The sequence below is a fragment of the Sebastes fasciatus genome, chromosome 9 (assembly GCF_043250625.1).
Source record: "Sebastes fasciatus isolate fSebFas1 chromosome 9, fSebFas1.pri, whole genome shotgun sequence".
Classification (NCBI taxonomy): domain Eukaryota; kingdom Metazoa; phylum Chordata; class Actinopteri; order Perciformes; family Sebastidae; genus Sebastes; species Sebastes fasciatus.
Window position 1 is genome coordinate 14,968,599 of NC_133803.1, and position 19,593 is coordinate 14,988,191.

Consider the following 19,593-nt stretch of genomic DNA (forward strand, 5'->3'; position numbering starts at 1 on the left):
GTTCAACGTTTTGACACCTAATAGATTATCAACGGACTAATCAAGTTAGTGTTACTTTGCATAACTCCACGAAATCAACAAGATAAGATAAGATAAGATAAGATAAGATAAGATAAGATAAGATAAGATAAGATAAGATATTCCTTTATTAGTCCCGCAGTGGGGAAATTTGCAGTGTACAGCAGCTAACACAGTAAAAAAAAGAGCTAAACAAAGTGTAACAAAATATGAACCATGTAAATAGAAGGAAGTATACAAATAGGAGCAGTATATACAGTATTGACAATAAGCAGACCAATAACAAAATTGCACAAGTGGAAAATGTATAATACAACAAATGTATAATACAACAATATATACAGTACAACAACAGCAGGGTAAAGACGTTATTTATATAAGATGAGATAAGACAAGATAAAATGAACCTTTATTAATCCCCGGAGGGAAATTCAGGTGTCAAAGCAGCAACATCAGCAAACAGAGTGAAACACAGGAGAGGTAAAGGTATACAAACATTATAAAAACAATAATAGAGATATAAAAGATACAGAGTGAATGGGTGAACATAGTGTGTACAGTCCGTCAATAAATAAATGTAGTATGTGCAATAAATAAATATATATATACAAATAAATATATATATATATAATATATAACATATAACATATAACATATAATATTATATATAATAAGTAAAATACAAAAAATGCAAAACAATTAATTAATTCAATTATTTCTCCAGAGCCTCTTTCTGTTGTCCTCATTTACATAATCTGACGAATTCGATGATGGCAACCAATAAGAGGGCGTTTGTGTTGTTACGTAAGCACGTCGCTGTACGTAATGCGGAAGTGACAGGCCAGCGCGCCAAATTGACACTGCCAACAAAGAGAAAGCTGGAAATAAGACTTATTGACTTTCTTCACAGTTAACAACAAAACTCAAACCGCGTGAGATTAAATAGTTTACAGGATGGGTTTACTCGAGAGGTGCCAGGAGCTGTTCAAGACCTCAAACCCCTACGAGGTGCTGGGCATCAACAGAGAGGCGACCGAGGCTGACATCAGGAGGAGCTACTACAAAGTCTCTCTGAAGGTCCACCCGGACCGGGCTCCTGAAGACCAGCAGGCCACAGAGAAGTTCCAGGTTAGATGTGCTCCTTGTTGGCTGTCAGACTCACACAATGAACACAAGCTAGCTGTCCTAGCTGACTCCAGTAGAGCAGTGAGAAGTGGCCAGATCCCATGCTGAATTTAACCTAGTTTAGGTGCCTTTTTGTTAGAGCTTTGGTGTAATTGTAGCAAGGTGCAAAATTAGAAATTAGGAAATTAGATGTGTTATGAACCATACATCAGGGTCATAACAATGCCGATTAGAAGAGGGCAATATGGACAGCATTTTTGGTCATATTATATGTACTGTCATATCTCAATTTTGCTATATTATACTGTATATTGTGGAATACTACATTTTCTCAACGGAGTAACGTTATAGGCAAGGCAGCTTTATTTGTATAGCACATTTCAGCAACAGGGCAATTCAAAGTGCTTTACATAAACATTCAAGAACATTGCGACCAAGTGCAAAAGAACATTAAGACATAATTAAAACAGTTATAAAAACATTAAAGATTAGAAAATAAAAACAAGCTAAAATTAAAAGCTAGGATCGAAGCTAAAATCATTATCTGGTTTAATAAAAGGCAGCAGCAAACTTCAAAGAACTCAGAGATGTACCTGGTCCTGCAGGTTTCTGGGAGCTTGTTCCAGATATTTGGTGCATAAAAACTGAACGCTTCTTCTGCATGTTTAGTTTTGACTCTGGGGACACTAAGCAGACCTGATCCAGATGACCTGAGAGGTCTGGATGGTTCATAACATAGCAGGAGATCAGAAATGTATTTTGGCCCTAAACCATTTAGTGCTATAGCTCAAATAACCATATGAAAATGTGTATTTTTTTGAGTGTCCAGTGAATTAAATACCTGACAGATTATGGTAACAATCCTGTTAATCCAGTCTTCTTGTCAGCCAGGTAAAAATACCTGCTCATTAAATGCAGCATTGCCCACAAGGTGCTAATACAATCAGATATATCAAATGAATAGCTTTGGTATAGAAGGTATGGCAAATTATGACTATTGACAAATGTCTGTATTGTCATTTCACCTAAATTGAATATAGATGTGTATATCATATAACGTGTATAATAATAGTACATACATATACCATACTTTCGGTAAGCCCTGCAGATGTGTGTGTAAAATTGGGTCTCACCTGAATTTTTTTGTTGCCCTCCAGGTGTTGGGAAAGGTGTATGCGGTGCTGAGCGATAAGGAGCAGAGAGCTGTTTATGATGAGCAGGGGACGGTAGATGAAGAGTCTGACCTCCTGAGTAAAGAGCGCTGCTGGGAGGACTACTGGAGACTGCTCTTCCCCAAGGTAACGGAGCACAGCTGGTGTTTTCTTTATTGTTATTAACAAGAGTGACTTAATAATGAGTCACACCACATTGCTTTGTCTTTGTGTTGTACATGCGATGACGTGACACTCGGGAGTGAGTCACTTGTATTCCAGGAATGTTATTTTAGATGATAGACAGTAGATCAGGGGATCAATGGGGTGTCACTGCACCTGCCACGGTACAGCAAATAAAATGTACCCTACTAGTTTATTTGCTGCAGCATCATAAAATTGCACATTAACATAATTTTATTTCCTTGACCAGCAACTGTCATACAGTATGTGTTTTTTTCCTCACCATCTATCTCCTAGATTACGGTGAAGGACATCCTTGAATTTGAGAATAAATATAAGGGCTCCGATGAGGAGCGGCTGGATGTGATCCAGCTGTACGTGCAGCACGAGGGAAACATGGACTCCATCACAGCTTCGGCCATGTGCTGCTCCCAGGAAGATGAGCCCAGGCTCTGCAGCATCATCCAGGCAGCCATCGAGAGCGGAGAAGTCGCGGCGCTTCCGGCGTTTACGCAGGAGACCGATAAGAAGAAGAGGGCTCGTAGGAAGAGGGTGAGAAACGTGTTGGCGTTAAAGCCACAAAATCCTCAAAGCTATTTTTTTGATTTTCTCACAGTTGTTGAATGGCCAAAAGATGCCTCCAAAACCTTTACACTTTTCTACTTATAATGTCAATCTTAATAATGTGATTGCAATTGACCTTCCAGGCTGATAGAGAGCGACAGGAAGCAGAGGAAATGCAGAAAGAGATGGGGCTCGGTGAAGAGGATGACAGTCTTGTGATGATGCTTAAGGTGCACACACACATGTATGAAATTGTTAAGGGGTTGTTTGTTTGCTTTTCTCTCAGTAACCATCCTTTCATTCTTATTTTCCAGCAAAAACAAAAATCCAGAGAGCAGAATTTCAACGGCTTCTTGTCTGACCTGGAAGCAAAATATGCCAAAAAAAGTGGTGCCAAAAAAGGAAAAAGAGGGAAAAAGTGAGAAGCATACAGGCTCTGGTTGTAGCAGATAAAATGTATATAGATGGTGGCACTTGTTCAAAAAACACCATTTAAGATCAATAAGAGCGTTCAAGTACATGTATGAGCAGCAGCTCATACATGTACAACTGCTCTAACAACTGCTCTAACTTCTGTATGTCTTTGATCTGGCCTCTGTAGCTTTTTATGTGACGCTTATCGAAATGTAAATGCATCTTTTATTCTTTTCACGTGTTTTTTTCTGTGTCAAAGTCTTCATAAAACAAGAATAAATTCATATTTATATACATCATTTGTACACAGCTTTTTATTGTTTTTGTATCAAATGGAATCAAAGAAAACGCATCAAAGAAAAGCGTTGATTTTCAAGCTTTGTCACCTTTGTAGCATGGCTGTCCGATATACTATTTTTTAATAATGCATGAAGGGAAAACTACCCTTTGTGCAGTAACCCTGAAGGCACGGTCACACATGCGCGAAATTAACATTCGCCTCCTGTTCACTTCAATTCTGTGCGAGTGACAAAACATTTGCTTCCGGTTGCGAGGCAAATTCACATCTCGCATTCTCTGGTGAACTTTCGGTGGGACTTCTAGCTCACCTGGTAGAGCGTGCTCAGCATAGTCCTTGGCAGCGACCCGGGTTCGATTCCAACCAGTGTGCCTTTGCTTGGCAAATTCATTTTTGCCTCAGTAGGTGATGGTCACTCGCCTGCATTCGCGCATATGTGACACGTCCAATGATGTTACCTGTCAAAGCATCCCCACTTGGCTTTGCTCGGGTGAAAACAAAAATGTACCTCAAATATAGTATTTTGTGCAGACATGAATGACTCCCTAGTTATTTACAATTTCTTATAACTGCCTCTTGTATTCCTACATTAATCTTAAGGTGATGTTCAGCCACCACATTCCCTCTTATGATTTATATGATTTAAACTGAGCTTTAATAGAGAAAAAAGGCAACTGAAAACATTCGAGGTTGGTTAATTTCTTCTCTTTGTTTTTAACACAGGGTGTTTGAGTATGGGTCCTTATAAAAAGATACAGTACCAAACTCTCTGACGTAGCATCAGAGATGGAAAAAAGTGCTTGTTATCCTTTCTATCCCTGTCTGAGTGGATGTGTTATCCCCTGCATAGTAATTTACCAGCACAACAACAACACACCACGGAGGCTAATATACTGTACATTCACATTTAAATAGATATATACACATTCAGATCATACATACATACATAAGTATAAATGTCCAGGCATACACCTCATGCTGTACATGAAGATGGAGTTATCGTGTGTTTGGCAGCCACATAAGCTGATTTCTGAAATACAAAAATAGGCCTCTTAACAAAAACTTCATCAAAGCAGCATCATGTGAAAAAAAATTCTGCTACTTCTGTAAAAAAAAAAAAAAGTTTAGTGGAGTGTTGCACTTTGTTGTGAATAAAAATGAATGGCTGAAGGTGTCTGGAGGCAAACTACAAGCCAGGTCTGCTGGCTCTGGATGAGATGCCTCCCCTGGTGTAAGAGCGAGGTGGGACTGACACGGGCACCAGCGGGACTGCGGAGGAAGAGGAAGGATCCAAATCTCGAGTTAATGAAGATACTGACTGAAATCATCTCACCGGCAGGTAAAATCTTACTTGAAGCCAGCTGCTGCAACCTCTTTGATTCATAGTTTATCTGAGAACTGGAAGAGTTTCATCAGCGCTCTAATCTACTGACCTGGGAAAGGGGCTTGTGGGTCCGGCTCCTCTTCGTCTTTGATGGCCGAGTGCCCCAAGGGGTGGTGGGAAAACGAGTCCAAGAAAGATGAGCTGCTGATGCCAAGACTGATGCCTGTCACGCCGATTCCAAGAGAGTCTGGTGGAATGAACGAATAAATGAATGCATAAGTGATTAAGTGATGCACTACTGGTTATGTACAGTACGAGTACAGGCAAAACAAATGAAGTGGGTCTCAGTGTACAGTATCGGTGATACCAGGCCAACCAGGGGATTTGAAATAAAAAGCTCAAAGTAATGGACAAATGGCTGAAATAGACAGTTAAAAATAATGGATAAACACTTGAAATTGATGGCTAAACTACCAGTGGAACATGAACATGAAGGGGTGGTGTTGATGAAGCGGTATTAGTGTTAGTCTGACAGGGCCCTCTGAGAAAAACCGTTGGGATCCACTAGTATACCACATCTCTTTTCTGAGAGCATTTTTTTATGTTTTTATATACAACTATTCAAGATGAATTTCTGACCTGTGGCCACAGAGGCTCTGCCTGTCCGCCCCTGCCCGATGTTGTCCAATACTGTGAAGGAACGACGGTATGGAGTATCCGACTGAAAAAAAAAAAAAAACGGGTTCAAACATAAATCTCTGACACTCAAACCACTAAAAATTGCCATTGATCATAAAATACAGAATATAAACTTTGCCAGCCCATTACTTGGCATAAAAAAAAACTGCTTTAAAGGGTAACATCGGTATTTTATAACCTGGACCCTATTTTCTCATGTTTTTGTGTCTAAGTGACTAATGGGGACAACAATTTCTGAAATTGGTCCAGTATTGAGGAAAACGTTGTAACTGGTAACCGCAAAAAGATCTGCCAAGGCAAGTGAGCAGCGTCAATGTAACGTAAAGTCCACTGACAGGCTCAGATTGTTATTATAAGTGTCTGGCAACATTATGGAAAGGACCCTACAGAGAAATAAAAAAACTTTCTTACCTTTCGCTTGATCCAGTCTGTTTGTTTTTGTGTCCCAAGTCCTGCTCAAGGAGAAGAGTTGTTGTGAAATCTGAATATACTCAAATAAATACGGGTGACCATTGAATTCAAAGACCTCATCCATCCATCCATCCATTATCTGTAACCGCTTATCCTATTCAGGGTCGCTGGGGTGCTGGAGCCGATCCCAGCTGACATTGGGCGAAGGCGGGGTACACCCTGGACAGGTCGCCAGACTATCACAGGGCTGACACATAGAGACAGACAACCATTCACACCTACGGGCAATTTAGAGTCATGGATTAACTTAACCTGGATGTCTTTGGAATGTGGGAGGAAGCTGGAGAAAAGAGCTCATCCACATTGTGGAAATCATCTAAATATTCAGCCATGACATTGAAAATCTTTTAGAAAACACTAAGCTACACTTTCTGTACTCCAACACAACAAACTCTGCCCGATTGGGACTCGCGTTTCCACCATGGATGTAGTCCACTATTCCACCGTTTTCTCCCGGCAACATTTCACCTCGCTAGATTTCAGAATGAGACTTCTCCTTGAGCGAGACTCTTTCCATAATGTTAAACACTTATAATAACAATCAGAGCCTGTCATGGCAAAAACAAGCACTTTTAGTGGACGTAAATGACGGTGCCAGCTTGCCCCAATAGCACCGTATTGCAGCCCGTAAGCAGCTGCCGTCTACAGCGCTCTGCCTCAATACTGGACCAGTTTCAGAAATTGTTGTCCCTTTTAGTCAGTTAGACACAAAAACATGGGAAAATAGGGTCCAGGTTGAAAAATACCGAAGTTACCCTTTAAGAACTAAACCTGCTGGGTTCAAAAATAAAACTTCTCTCCATAGAAAGGCACAAAATCATTGACTTGTGAGAGTATGTGAAGAAGGCGTCTGTGATGATAAACAGCATCTTACCCTGTATGTGTGAGTGGTGTTGGGGCGAGAGAAGACGTCCAGTAGGAGGTGACGATCCCTTGGTATTAAACTGCCAGCTTCATCATTTATAGCACTATGGGCGCGGCTGGACGGGCCTTTCTGACGCTGGTCGGACGGAAATAATGGACAGATACGCAATCTTTTAAACAGCTGGTTACAGGTAGTTTACGGCATTTGAAAAAAATTGACCAATGCATTTAATAGATGCTACAATGCAATTGCTTTTAGACTGTAAACTTTAACACTTAAACCTATTATCTATTCAGAAAGCCTTCATTTAATCTGTGTTTCTGTTCCGGTGCTGTAACTGAAGTTCTTCATTGTCAGTGTAGTTGTGTTTCAGCGGCATTGTACTCCACCTGTGCAAGTTTGGACTGCTGCCCCGAGTGAGACGACTCTGGGTCTCCGGTGCTGATGGGGGGAAGGAGTGTGTTCCTGCTCAGAGGCAACAGCGGAGACGTCAGGCAGTCGCTGGCTGTGGGTCTGTGGAAGAACACACACACCTCAATAAAGACCATAACTATATTGATATAGATTGTTCTACGCTGCATCTATGACGCTAACTTATACTTGTTTCTGAAAAGGTCGTGGGAGTTGTGAAAATTCACAGCTTAGGTGTAAGGATGAAATTCAAAGTTCGAATTTGACTTCTTGTGATAGTGTAGAAATAAAGAAAAGATGTGATTAGATGAATGTAGAAAATGTTTGTTCTTTAGGGCTGCGGTGAATTCTTTTGCCACAGTGCTACAAAATGTTGAAGTTATCCCTCCCCAGATAGAATTTGATGACCAAGATGCTACGGTAACAGTACTGTTTTTTGACATATTTGCGTATAATTATCAATTTCCTACTTATTCCACACGTATCTCTTGTCTCTTTAGACCCCCTCATTCCCGAACTTCACAATCAGTTTAGTATATTCTACCGAGGGTCCAAAATATGACATTTTCTGCCCTTACATTTGCCACAGCATTTTAAAAGATCCCTGAAATCACTTCTTTTTACCAACCAATATTCTCCATATGGACTGCCTATGAGCTGGGTCCAACCCATATTATGAACACTTGATTTTCTTTTTTATTATTATTTGTGTTTATTTTCTGTCTTATTTATCTTTCTTGCCTTATGAAAACTCTGCCATATCACACGAGTGTATGATCTTAGTTTGTTAATGACAGTGAATTATGAATGAGTCTTCTTTATGTGTGTGTGTGTGTGTGTGTGCGTCTTATTACTGATCCAACATATTTGCCTAACAGATGGGAGTTTATTGGATGCAATACAAATTGTGCACATTACATTACTGTAATTATTTCCTGTAATATGCCACCATAAGAATGCCACTTCACAAGCCTCTGGAAGGTTTTAGGCAGTTCTCCTTCACATTCCCTTGCAAATTGTATATTGCATCTTTTTTTTTTTTATACGTGTAAATAAATAAAGAAACAAACAAACAAACTGTGATATTAAAGGAATAGTTTTGAATGTGCTATTTCACTTTTTTGCTGAAAGTTAAATGAGAGGATCCCACTCTCAAATCTGTCTGTTAAATATGAAGCTGGAGTTTAGCATAAAGGCTGGAAACAGCTAGCCTAGATCTGTCTAAAGACTAAAAAAAAACAGCTATCAGTACCTCTGAATCTCCCGAATTAATGAGTTGTATCTTGTTTTATGGGCGGTTATGTGGCAGACTATTTCTTGGAGTTGAGTCTCATGGTGATGACAGTAAAGCAAAAGTAAATTAAAATTACAAACGTTTTTACACTTAAAGTCTTCGATGTTCTCATCTAACTCTCGAATGAGCATAAAATGTCAAACTATTTCTTTGAAAACAAAAATGTCATAAACGTGCTCACAGAGTTTAACATTAAATAGAAAATCTGACATTTCAAAAGAAAGGAAAACTACGTCGCATCACTTTAAACTATTACTCTTTCACCCGCGGTTCATAACAAGTTTATCTGTGAAGTTGATTTCACACATGAAACTTCTATCACCCACCCTATTATTCAGAGCCATGAGGCACAGAGTTGAAAGGGAGTCTGTTTTCAAAGTAATCTCACTCTGCCTCTGCACAACTTCAGAGACCGTTGGGGGAGATTGAGAGTACAAAAGCAAGATAGGAGTTTGGGTGGGGCTTCCCATGACACTACAACTCACAGACGTGTCCCGCGGATGACCTCATCCATGGATCCCGCTGCGCTGGCCTGACTAAGACTGGGAACCAGTGGCAGGAGGGTTCGGGGAGGAGGGTTTCTGCGTCGGGCAGACTGTGCCGGGCGGGACAGCGAGGAAGAGCTCTGCTCCAGGGTTCGGCGAGGGCGAGGTTTGTTGGAGGGGACCGCGCTGGAGCCTGGTCTGTGAGACGCTCGCTCTTCTGGCTCCCTGTATGGCAAGGAGAGAGAGGAGCACAGTCGCTGAATGGTGCATTTCCACCTGCTGCCAACTGACTGTGTGCTCTGCCAAACAAGGTGTTAAGACCAGGGATAGAAACATGGCATGAGCACGGCTATTGTCCCTCTATACTTTGTTTACCTGCATATGGAAAAGAAGAACTACAAGACATCTATGCCTGTTTTCATTCCCATTCAAATGTGTGGTGGATGTGTCATTGATTTTGCTTTTATTTTTTTCACTTTGGCACCAATGCTCATTGGATAGGAGAGTAAAAATGTGTGCATACTGGTTTCTTTCCAGCACACCCAGGTTCCTCTGCTGCAGGGGGATGCTGTGGATCACGATGAGGTCATTCAGGTTGTGCTGGGTCGCTGCTGTTCCTACTGGGACCCTTCCAACCTGGGGAATGGTGTGAAAGTAATGAGACAGAAGGGGAGGGTAAAGGAAAAAGACGCAAAAGGACGGGAATGATTAAGAGAGATGTAAGAGGAGACATAATACAGGAGGAAAGTCAGATACAAATAATGTATTTTATGAGAGCCAGTAGCCACTCAGTTAGTTGATTCCATATCTACAATACAGCATATCGTCAAAGAAACGGTTATTCATCATGCATTGATGTCAGGAGGGCCCCATATCCGCTATGCCATCAACCAAAAATAACATTCACATAACATTTAAAATGCAACAAAAGCAATAACTAGCAAAACAAAGCATTCTCATTGTGAAAGGAAATAAAGTAGTTCATGTTGAAAATAAGTTGCAGTTAATCAAAACGGTGGTGATGCGTTAATCAACAGGTAACAAGCACATTTATTCTAGAGATAAAGATAATGAGCCGTCGTGGATGGTGTGCACACGACACGCCACCACTTTGGCTCTAAGTGAGGGAGTTACATACACTGGAAGGCCTTTTCTGCTTTTTGGTTTTCCGTCTGGACTTGTGCTTTGAGCCCCTTGACTTTGTGTTCTTTGAGGGGGGAAAAGGCAATGACCAAAAGGAAGATAGTGGATATAGAAGAAAAGGAAGGGAGATGGGTGAAGAACATGGAGGGAAATATAGACAGAAAGAAGAAGGGAAACATAGACAAACGAAACAAAAGGTGCACGAAACACATTGGCAAGGTGAGGGGCAGAGAGTGAAGAGGGAAGAAAAGGAAACAGTGATACAAGTTAATGAACTGGAAGCATTGAAAGACTAAAAGAGCAACAGGCAGGAGTGAAAAAAAGTGTGGACTGTGGAACAGAGACATGTGACTAAAGCCTGCTAAGACCTCACAGTTAGGAATGCTGAGCAAATGTTATATACAATACAGTAGTCTCCTCAGGGCTGTAATGATTCAAGGTCAACTTGAGTAAGACATGTCTTCTAATACAAATATAATTTTATTTTCATGTTATATATTGCAGTTCTTATTAAAGTGAAGAAAACTCAAGTTAAAATGTAAACTGTTGTTTAAAGGTGGTATTGATAACTTTGATAACTTTCAGCCCCTATATAGTGCCTTCTCCCTCCTCCGTTCCATAGAGAGGCAAAGTCCCGCCCCCTTCCGGTGGACCACAATGAGACCTTATTTAGGAAAGAATATGCACAGTAGTCAACGGCGAGACAAATATTTTTTTGATCATGTTTGAATTGTGGCATGAATCACACATATGATGTTTGTCAATTTAATAAACATAATTTTCAAGTCAAGAAAGTCACAGTTTGTCGTAGGTTTGTCGTAGTATCATTTAGTTTTGTGTAAACCCGCTCAGTGAACTACATCTCTCGTCTCGCACGTTATACGTCACCAACAATATCTAGCTAGCTAACTTAGCTATATTCCACACACAAATGTAACGTTTTATCCAGCGACTGCTGGTCTTTTTATCAGCCGGTTGACAGAACGAGCGGGACCCGTTGCTGGTGTGAGTTCATCCCAGTACGAAACACATCAGGCATCGTAGCTTCAGAGAGAGAGACGTCACTACGTGACTTTTGGGGTGTGTAGTCTTTGTAATTATGTGTTTTCAAAGTCTTATTCTTCAACAGTTTTACAACAAACTGGGACTTTCTTGACTTGCAAAATTATCTTTTAAATTGACAAACATCATAATGTGTGAATCATGGCACAATTCAAACAGGATCAAAAAAATACCTGTCTCTCGTTGAGTACCGTTCATATTTTTTTGAAATAAGGTCCCATGGTGGTCCACCGGAGGGGGCGGGACTTCGCTTCTCTATTGTATTTACTTCACAACAAGTGGTTGCCAGTTCGTTGCACAACTTGCATATTTTATGGTCGAGCGGAGTGAGACTCAAACAGTCATGTCAAGTGATGAATCTTTCCTGGTAGAGCAATGAAGTAATTTTGCAACAAGCAGCTATACATTAGCTATAGTTTTAGGTTATTTTGTGCAGTGGTGTTCAAGATTAATGTAATGTAATCTATGGTAATAAAACTTAGGATATGGCTATCTGGACGCAACTGTATCTAATGCTAAAGTGGCTAATTTTTATGAATATAAAAAGGTCACTATTAATATCATTATTTAATATGTTTCATAACATCTGTTAAAAACCCACATAGATTACTTTTTAAAAAGGATAATCTTTTGATCGACCTCCTGAACTGCTGACAGTGATGAGAGTGAAATGAGGCTCCCCGTCTACTCGCACCCTGCTGCCTCCCGACCCCCCTCAGACCACTGACCTGGAACTGCAGCCCGGCTGTGAGCGGAGGCACCCTGCTCTGGCAGAGTTTGGGCAGCATCGTGGGCAGCATGGAGAGCAGCATGAAGGGATTCTGGGAGTCTAGTTGCACGGGGCTCAAGTTCCCAGAAATCTTTTCATCATCTGCCAATCACACATACAATCACTTCCAAATACTGTACTCGACAATGGAACCATGTTAATAGAAGTTAGTCTTAATCAATTCAGGCCTACTTGAGGTGCCGCATTCCCAGTGGCGTTGAACCAGCTCTTTCATCCAGCCAACCAGCTGCCGCCACACATCGTCAAACAGCAGGTCGAGAACAGCTTGACGGCGACACCGGTATGGAGAGACAGGGGGCATACAGTGATGCCTCCGACCCGACTCCGAACAATCCTGCTCCCACTCGTCCTCCCTGCAGAAGAAGACAGATACAGTAAATCATGTTAACAGCTGAGGTTTAGATTTAGATTCTGGCATGAGAAAGTATAAGGAAAGTGAGTAACTCACACGTCCTTGCTATCGAAAGCCAGGTACTCCTCCATTAGACCCTCCACTTCAATCACTCTCGGCTTGTCATGACTGCTGGAGCCACTGGAGGTGCCAGGAGGCTCATCCAGCTCTGCTGAGGTGGAAGTGATCAGTGGCGCTCTCCTGCCTTGCACGTTCAACCTTTCCCCCAAGACAAGGGCACACACAGTTAAAGGGAAGTGGTGTTGTATGAGGTACTTATCTATAGTCAAGGCAAGGAAGCAAAGCAATTTACTGCTGTGGACGGGATCGGCAGCAAAACGTATTTTAGACACTTAAAAGAAAGGCTCACCTAAAAAAGTTCAATATCAGTTTAAGTGTACGCTATATTTAGAATATTTTCCGACGGGGAATTGACCTGAAAATTAAACTTATCTATACTGTTTTTGTCAACGGAGTCTTGTGGCTTTGAAGAGAGCAAAGTTTCTACTTCAGTTCAGTTCTCCGTCGGAAACGTCTTTCTGGCGGCAAGATAAAGCGGCGAAAATATTCTAAATGTTGCTAAAGTACGTTTTTCTGATGGCCCCCTTCCACAGCAGTACATTGCTTTGCTCCAGTGTTGGTACTCCTGTCTGTTTCTTCAAACTGGGGGTGTGCCGACCGTCATCTACTGTAGGTAATACACTGACAATGGATAAGTACCTCATACAACACCACTTCAAAACACCAGAACTATCCCTTTAAGCACCTAAACATATAGTGGTACGAAAACAGACACAAGCCAACACATCTTGTATGTTTTCTATAAATGATAAATGAACTCAAATCCAGCTGACAACTCCAGGCTATAAAAGCAGAAGGAAAATCCTGAAGAGAACTTTTTCAGTACACACATGCATGCACACGCTCAAACTAACACACTGCACATAGTGACAATAGTGAAGTGGCTAACACAAACTCCTTTATGTCAACTTGGTTTTAAAAGTGGCAGTCCTCCTAGCAGCTAGTCATCACAGCTAAGCCAACGTGACCCACAAACTTGATTAAGAAGCCCGAGCATCTAGGTCACAAAACCACAGAGTCAGCCGGGACTACTGTATAATTGATGCTCTAACACCAGTCATCTCTACAACCGGCCAGCAGCCGCTCGAGAGAGAGAGAGAGAGAGAGAGAGAGAGAGAGAGAGAGAGAGAGAGAGAGAGAGAGAGAGAGAGAGAGAGAGAGAGAGAGAGAGAGAGAGAGAGAGAGAGAGAGAGAGAGAGAGAGAGAGAGAGAGAGAGAGAGAGAGAGAGAGAGAGAGAGAGAGAGAGAGAGGCATGATATTTCTGATGAATTTCTTTAAATAATAAAGCAACTAGAATTACCGCCTTGTGGTTGTATGCCTCCGCCAACCAGTCAAGTTGCATTTTACATCCATGTCTGTTCAAAATGTCATCACTTCATCATTTTATCCTGTTAGACATTTGTATGAAATTGTCATAATTAGCATGAATTCTTGAGTTATGGTCACAGTGGGGCTGCCCACTCCCACCTGCAACTGGATTTTAGAAACCTCAGGTGGTTAGGGTGGGAAATAGGGTATCAGCAGCACTGAACATCAACACTCACGACTGCCTGAGTGTTTCCTGGAGGAAAACCATCTTGTCCTCAACACCGACAAGACCAAGGAGCTAATCCTGGATTTCAGGAGGAAAGCTCCCCCTCTTCAACCTCTGTGGATTAAAAGTGCAGAGGTGGAATGGGTTGACAGCTTCCGGTTTCTGGGCTTGCACATCACCAACAACCTGAGCTGGACAGTACACACCTCAGCCACTGTCAAGAAGGCACAGCAGTGGCTCTATTTTATCAGGTTCAATAAAGAAAGCTGGCCTGAGCTGCCAACCTCTTGCCCAGGCCTCAACAGGTCTTGTGGAGAACGTATGGAAACACCACACTAAAGGAGAGGAACACAAGCTACCCTCCATAGACACTGTGTTCACTGCTGCAGGAATAAAGTACAGGCCATTCTTAGAGACCCACATCATCCGGGACACTCTGTTTAGGTGGAGAAGCTCCAGACACCAGGTAAGACACCAACAACCAGAGAGCATCAGAGCAAAAAGGAAGGGACATCAGACAGTCAACCAGTGAGTCAGTGCAGTAAAGACTTACTCGGTGCCACCCTTGTCTTTCTCCTGGGACTTCACACTGCTCTCTTTGCCTGCTGATGGGCTGCTGGCAGCGCTGCCTGAAGTAGCGTACCACTGGAAGCCGTCATCACTGGGACATATCAGCTGAGTTCCCAGGATCCTGAGTGACACACACACATAATGAATATTTTAGTAAAATAATGATGTTTTCATACAAGAAAGAAGTTTTTTTTTCCAGGTTTTTGATCCCACCACTGGTGCCCTGACGTAAAAGGTCAGGAGGTTGGGAGGAAACTGTGGATAACATACCGAAGATGTGGGAAACGTGTGGCCCACTGCTGACATTCATCCTGCAGCCCCTGGAGTATCCCTCCCCCGCTGCCTCTCCCCTCGTACAGCTCTTTGTCGATCTCCTCAAACATTTGCTGCACCTGCCGTGATGCTGCCTTGTCGAACTCCTGTGGGACAGCAAAACAAAAAGAGACAGACAGAGGAAGGAAAGCTAGTCAATCCTCTGTTCTCATACACCGGCTCTACGACTGAAAGCCGCTGCTTTTCAGTCTGTTCATCAGTTATTGCCGACACATCGCCATATTTTTTTATCGTTTTTATCTCAAGACAAGCTTCAACATGCATAATAATTAGCCTCTATGGCCCTTTGGGATGTGTGTATGCGATTGTGGTCAAGTAAGAAATGAAAGAGAGAGACAGAGAGAAAGAGGTGAGTTAGTTTGCGTAACTTCTTTCTCAGAAGCAGCTTGAGGACAACAATCTAAATAAATCATTGAGTCCTGGAAAAGTTTTGCAGGACGAGCTGAGGCTAGAAAGCGCAGCATAATAACAAACCAATACCCAGTGGAATCATGCCTTGCATATATAAAGACGTACCAGACAAACAAGTCATCTACTATACGATACGGTGACTGGTTGAAGGTCGTTCTATGTTTTTCCACAGGTTTGCCAAAAGGTGACAAATGTTAGTAAGTAAAATCAAAATCTGACATTAAAAAGTGCATTAACATAATGTCTGTGGAGTCTTTTCATCTTTGCAACAGAATAACAGAGAGGATGGAAAAATGCTAGAGGAAAAACAATGTGTGTGTGTTTTTGTGTGTGCACGCTTGAGTATGTTTTCTGTGCAACAGACAGTCGGACTGGCATCATCCCTTCACATTAAGATCTCAGGAGCAGACTTACATCGTAGCCCCAGGAAAAAACAGAGCTCCTCTCTGTGGAGATGCCAGTGCCCGTGGAGCTGTGGATACCTGACCAGGACTGGCTGGAGTCTACTGAGATGACGGTGGGACAGTCAGAGTGACCTGAGGCAGCAGACGTCTCTGAGCTACATAGAAAAAGGACAAGGAAGTTGTGAGGTCTAAATGCAGTTAGAGAAGTAATGTTTCACCACGTTTCATGTAGGGTAGGGATGCACCGATACCGGATCAGATACGGGGGCCTATACTGACTCAAATAACTGGATCGGGTATCAGTGACAAAGGGGGGCAACCTATGTTTATATACTGTATACATTATATACTGGAATTTGAATTCCTGTTTAAGTTTTGACCAATTTGTTGCTGCATTTAAAAAGTTACACCTGAATTGTAATTCCTGTTAATTTTGAAGATTTTTTTTACCAAGTTGCTGGTGCACGATTTGTTATTTGAATAATACATTTATTTGTTATTTTTTGTTTTACAAAGTTAAGAAAGCAGTGTTTAAGTCAAGCCTGATGTTGCCTGACACATAAAAGAATGATCCCAGTCACTTCCACACAGTGATACAGCTTAAATTTAAACACTGGTAATGGATCGGTACTCGATATTGGCCAATAAAGCCCAGGTAACGTTATCGGTATCGGGACTGAAAAAGTTGGATCGGTGCATCCCTACATGTAGGGGATATAGTTCACAATCTATGTTTCCAACAACCCCCCTCTCACAGCAAACCATCGCCTGTTTTGCATATACCCAGCAAATTTAACAAGTATATACAAACACCTTGACTCTATGTCACAATATAAACCAGGTCTCTATTATGTGGCAGCGTAAATCTTACTGGCGGTGGTTGATGACATAATCAAAGGCAAGGTTTCAAAGTGGAAAATAAAGGGCAAATGTCAAAGTAATTGAATATTCCAACAGCCTGACTCATTATGTATTCTTTTAACTGCACATCTGAAGGAGGCAATGTGATATCAATTAATCCACTGCTTCTGGGTGTCTTGTTTCACAAAGCAAGAGCCTTGAGAATCAGCTGTCCACTCAAGAGGGTGTAACATTACAAAACACACAGGCAGGAGTATGTTTGTGTACTAATTGTGAGTAGTTTCATCTTGGCCGTACTCTGGCATTGCCTAGGTTTATCTCCTTGCAGAACAAGCCCGGGCTTCCGCTGTCTGTAGAACGACCAGTTACCTGTTATGAGCGGAGACAGCTTCCTGGAGGTCATGGAGGTAACGCTGAGGCGTTTGGTTATCGTCTGCTTCCTCTGGGAGAGGGTGGTGGTCGAGGCTGCTGCGAGACAACCCGCGACTGCATAAAAAAGACAGATTGAGAACATCAATCAATAAAGTCTGATGAAAATAGTGAGTTTGTAATCACATTTTGGAGAGGCCACCAATGGTGTGTTTAATGTCTAATGGGCTTACAGTCACAAAAACATGACAAAACATTATGAAAATATTGAATTGACTGAAGCAGCTGAGTGGTTGAATCCAGACACAAGTGAAAACTGAGTTAGATGTCCAATTATGAAAAAAGGATATGATGGTGATGTACTCTATGTGATCTGTATCATAATTCTTGCTGTGTGCCTATCCAAAGGACCATACTGGTGTTTTGAATATATACTGTATGTATATGTATATGCTCCACAGACAGACTCAGGAAATCCTTTGTCCCCCGAGCCATCAAACTGTACAACACCTCTCTAGGGACGGGGGGAAGTTGTGAGAGGGGGGGTGAGGGGGGGGATAAGGACAGATAATGATGCACACAGTGCACTTTCATAGACTAAGCTACTGGAGTTACCCTGCACTATACTAATTTTGAACAGTCTCTTCTACACTATATTCAATTTTAACAGTCTATTCTGCACTATATTCACTTTTTTATAGTCGTGTATCACAGCTGTTACCCTGCACTATAATCAGTTTTAACAGTTTTCTTCATCTCCTTGTATTTTTATATCTGGTATATTTTTTTGTACTTTGCACTACTAACTTTTTTACTGCCTTTTTACTAACATGTTTTGCACTATGGAACTGTGATGCTGGAAACTTGAATTTCCCTGGGGATCAATAAAGTTACTATCTACCTATCCATCTATCTATCCATCTATCTATCTATCTATCTATCTATCTATCTATCTATCTATCTATCTATCTATCTATCTATCTATCTATCTATCTATCTATCTATCTATCTATCTATCTATCTATCTATCTATCTATCTATCTATCCATCCATATACCTATCTATCTATCTATCTATCTATCTATCTATCTATCCATCCATCCATATACCTATCTATCTATCTATCTATCTATCTATCTATCTATCTATCTATCTACCTATCTATCTATCTATCTATCTATCTATCTACCTATCTATCTATCTACCTATCTATCTATCTACCTATCTATCTATCTACCTATCTATCTATCTATCTATCTATCTATCTATCTATCCATCTACCTATCTATCTATCTACCTATCTATCTATCTACCTATCTATCTATCTATCTATCTATCTATCTATCTATCCATCTACCTATCTATCTATCTATCTATCTATCTATCTCTCTATCTACCTACCTACCTACCTACCCATCCATCCATCCATCTACCTACCTACCTACCTACCCATCCATCCATCCACCTACCTACCTACCTACCTACCCATCCATCCATCCATCCATCCATCTACCTATCTATCTATCTATCTATCTATCTATCTATCCATCTACCTACCTACCTACCTACCCATCCATCCATCCATCCATCCATCCATCCATCTACCTATCTATCTATCTATCCATCTACCTACCTACCTACCTACCCATCCATCCATCCATCCATCCATCCATCCATCCATCCATCCATCCATCCATCTATCTATTTATCTATTTTTTTATCTATCCAACTATCTAATCTATCTATTATACTTAATTTTACTGCCGACTATTTACCAAAGTATGACCTCATGAAAACAGGGAGATGTTGTTCCATGATGTGACAGGTGGCCTGTCATTAACTGGATCAATAAAACTATTATTTTACACTGTCACTCGATAATCACTCATCTCACTTTCCCTCCAGTATAACGTTATAATGACATCATTCAATCCCTAGAGAGAAACCGTGTCTACAGTGCTCAGCTGGTACATTACTCACATCTCCAGTTTGTGTGATACAGGTCTTCTGTTGTATCGTGAAATCATCCTCCCTCGTCTCCTGTGTTTATCGGCTCGAGCCCTCCTCTCTCATTCTCGCCTCCTCGACTCTCTGGTAACAGATCAGAGGAAGGTCTGACATCTCCTCTAGCCCGCAGATATAAACACCCTCAGCACAGCCACAGATGCTAATGTTGTTGACTAACTGTTGACAATCAATTTGAACGCTACATCTTTAAAAGACAACGTGAGAGGAGCTACTTATCGGGGCTTCTTCTTGTGCTAATGTTAGCACCACCACCAACCTCCAACAATAATAATACGGCTGTCATGGATACGCTGCTCTGTATGCCCTGTGGCCT

At 41.4% G+C, this 19,593-nt stretch overlaps 2 protein-coding genes across 3 annotated transcripts; one reads left to right on the forward strand and one right to left on the reverse strand.

Annotated features, from left to right (window-relative positions):
• Positions 1-827: 827 nt before the first annotated feature.
• Positions 828-3,751, forward strand: dnajc9 (DnaJ (Hsp40) homolog, subfamily C, member 9). The gene is made up of 5 exons (XM_074646220.1): positions 828-1,146; positions 2,301-2,441; positions 2,775-3,029; positions 3,185-3,271; positions 3,356-3,751. Exons 1-5 carry the CDS (start codon positions 973-975, stop codon positions 3,461-3,463), a joined length of 765 nt encoding a protein of 254 aa, XP_074502321.1. The 5' UTR covers positions 828-972; the 3' UTR covers positions 3,464-3,751.
• fam149b1 (family with sequence similarity 149 member B1) lies at positions 3,742-19,559 on the reverse strand. 2 transcript variants are annotated; one of them, XM_074646211.1, is made up of 16 exons: positions 19,233-19,559; positions 17,253-17,369; positions 16,033-16,177; positions 15,145-15,293; positions 14,858-14,995; positions 12,746-12,907; positions 12,469-12,650; positions 12,236-12,378; positions 10,441-10,509; positions 9,826-9,938; positions 9,303-9,527; positions 7,502-7,625; positions 7,122-7,247; positions 5,717-5,798; positions 5,187-5,324; positions 3,742-5,022 (listed from the first exon to the last, which is right to left on the reverse strand). In XM_074646211.1, exons 1-16 carry the CDS (start codon positions 19,277-19,279, stop codon positions 4,940-4,942), a joined length of 2,043 nt encoding a protein of 680 aa, XP_074502312.1. In that variant the 5' UTR covers positions 19,280-19,559; the 3' UTR covers positions 3,742-4,939. The 2 variants fall into 2 exon arrangements, with proteins under 2 accessions (XP_074502312.1, XP_074502313.1); XM_074646212.1 differs by lacking the exon at positions 10,441-10,509 and having other exon boundaries at positions 19,233-19,558.
• Positions 19,560-19,593: the final 34 nt, after the last annotated feature.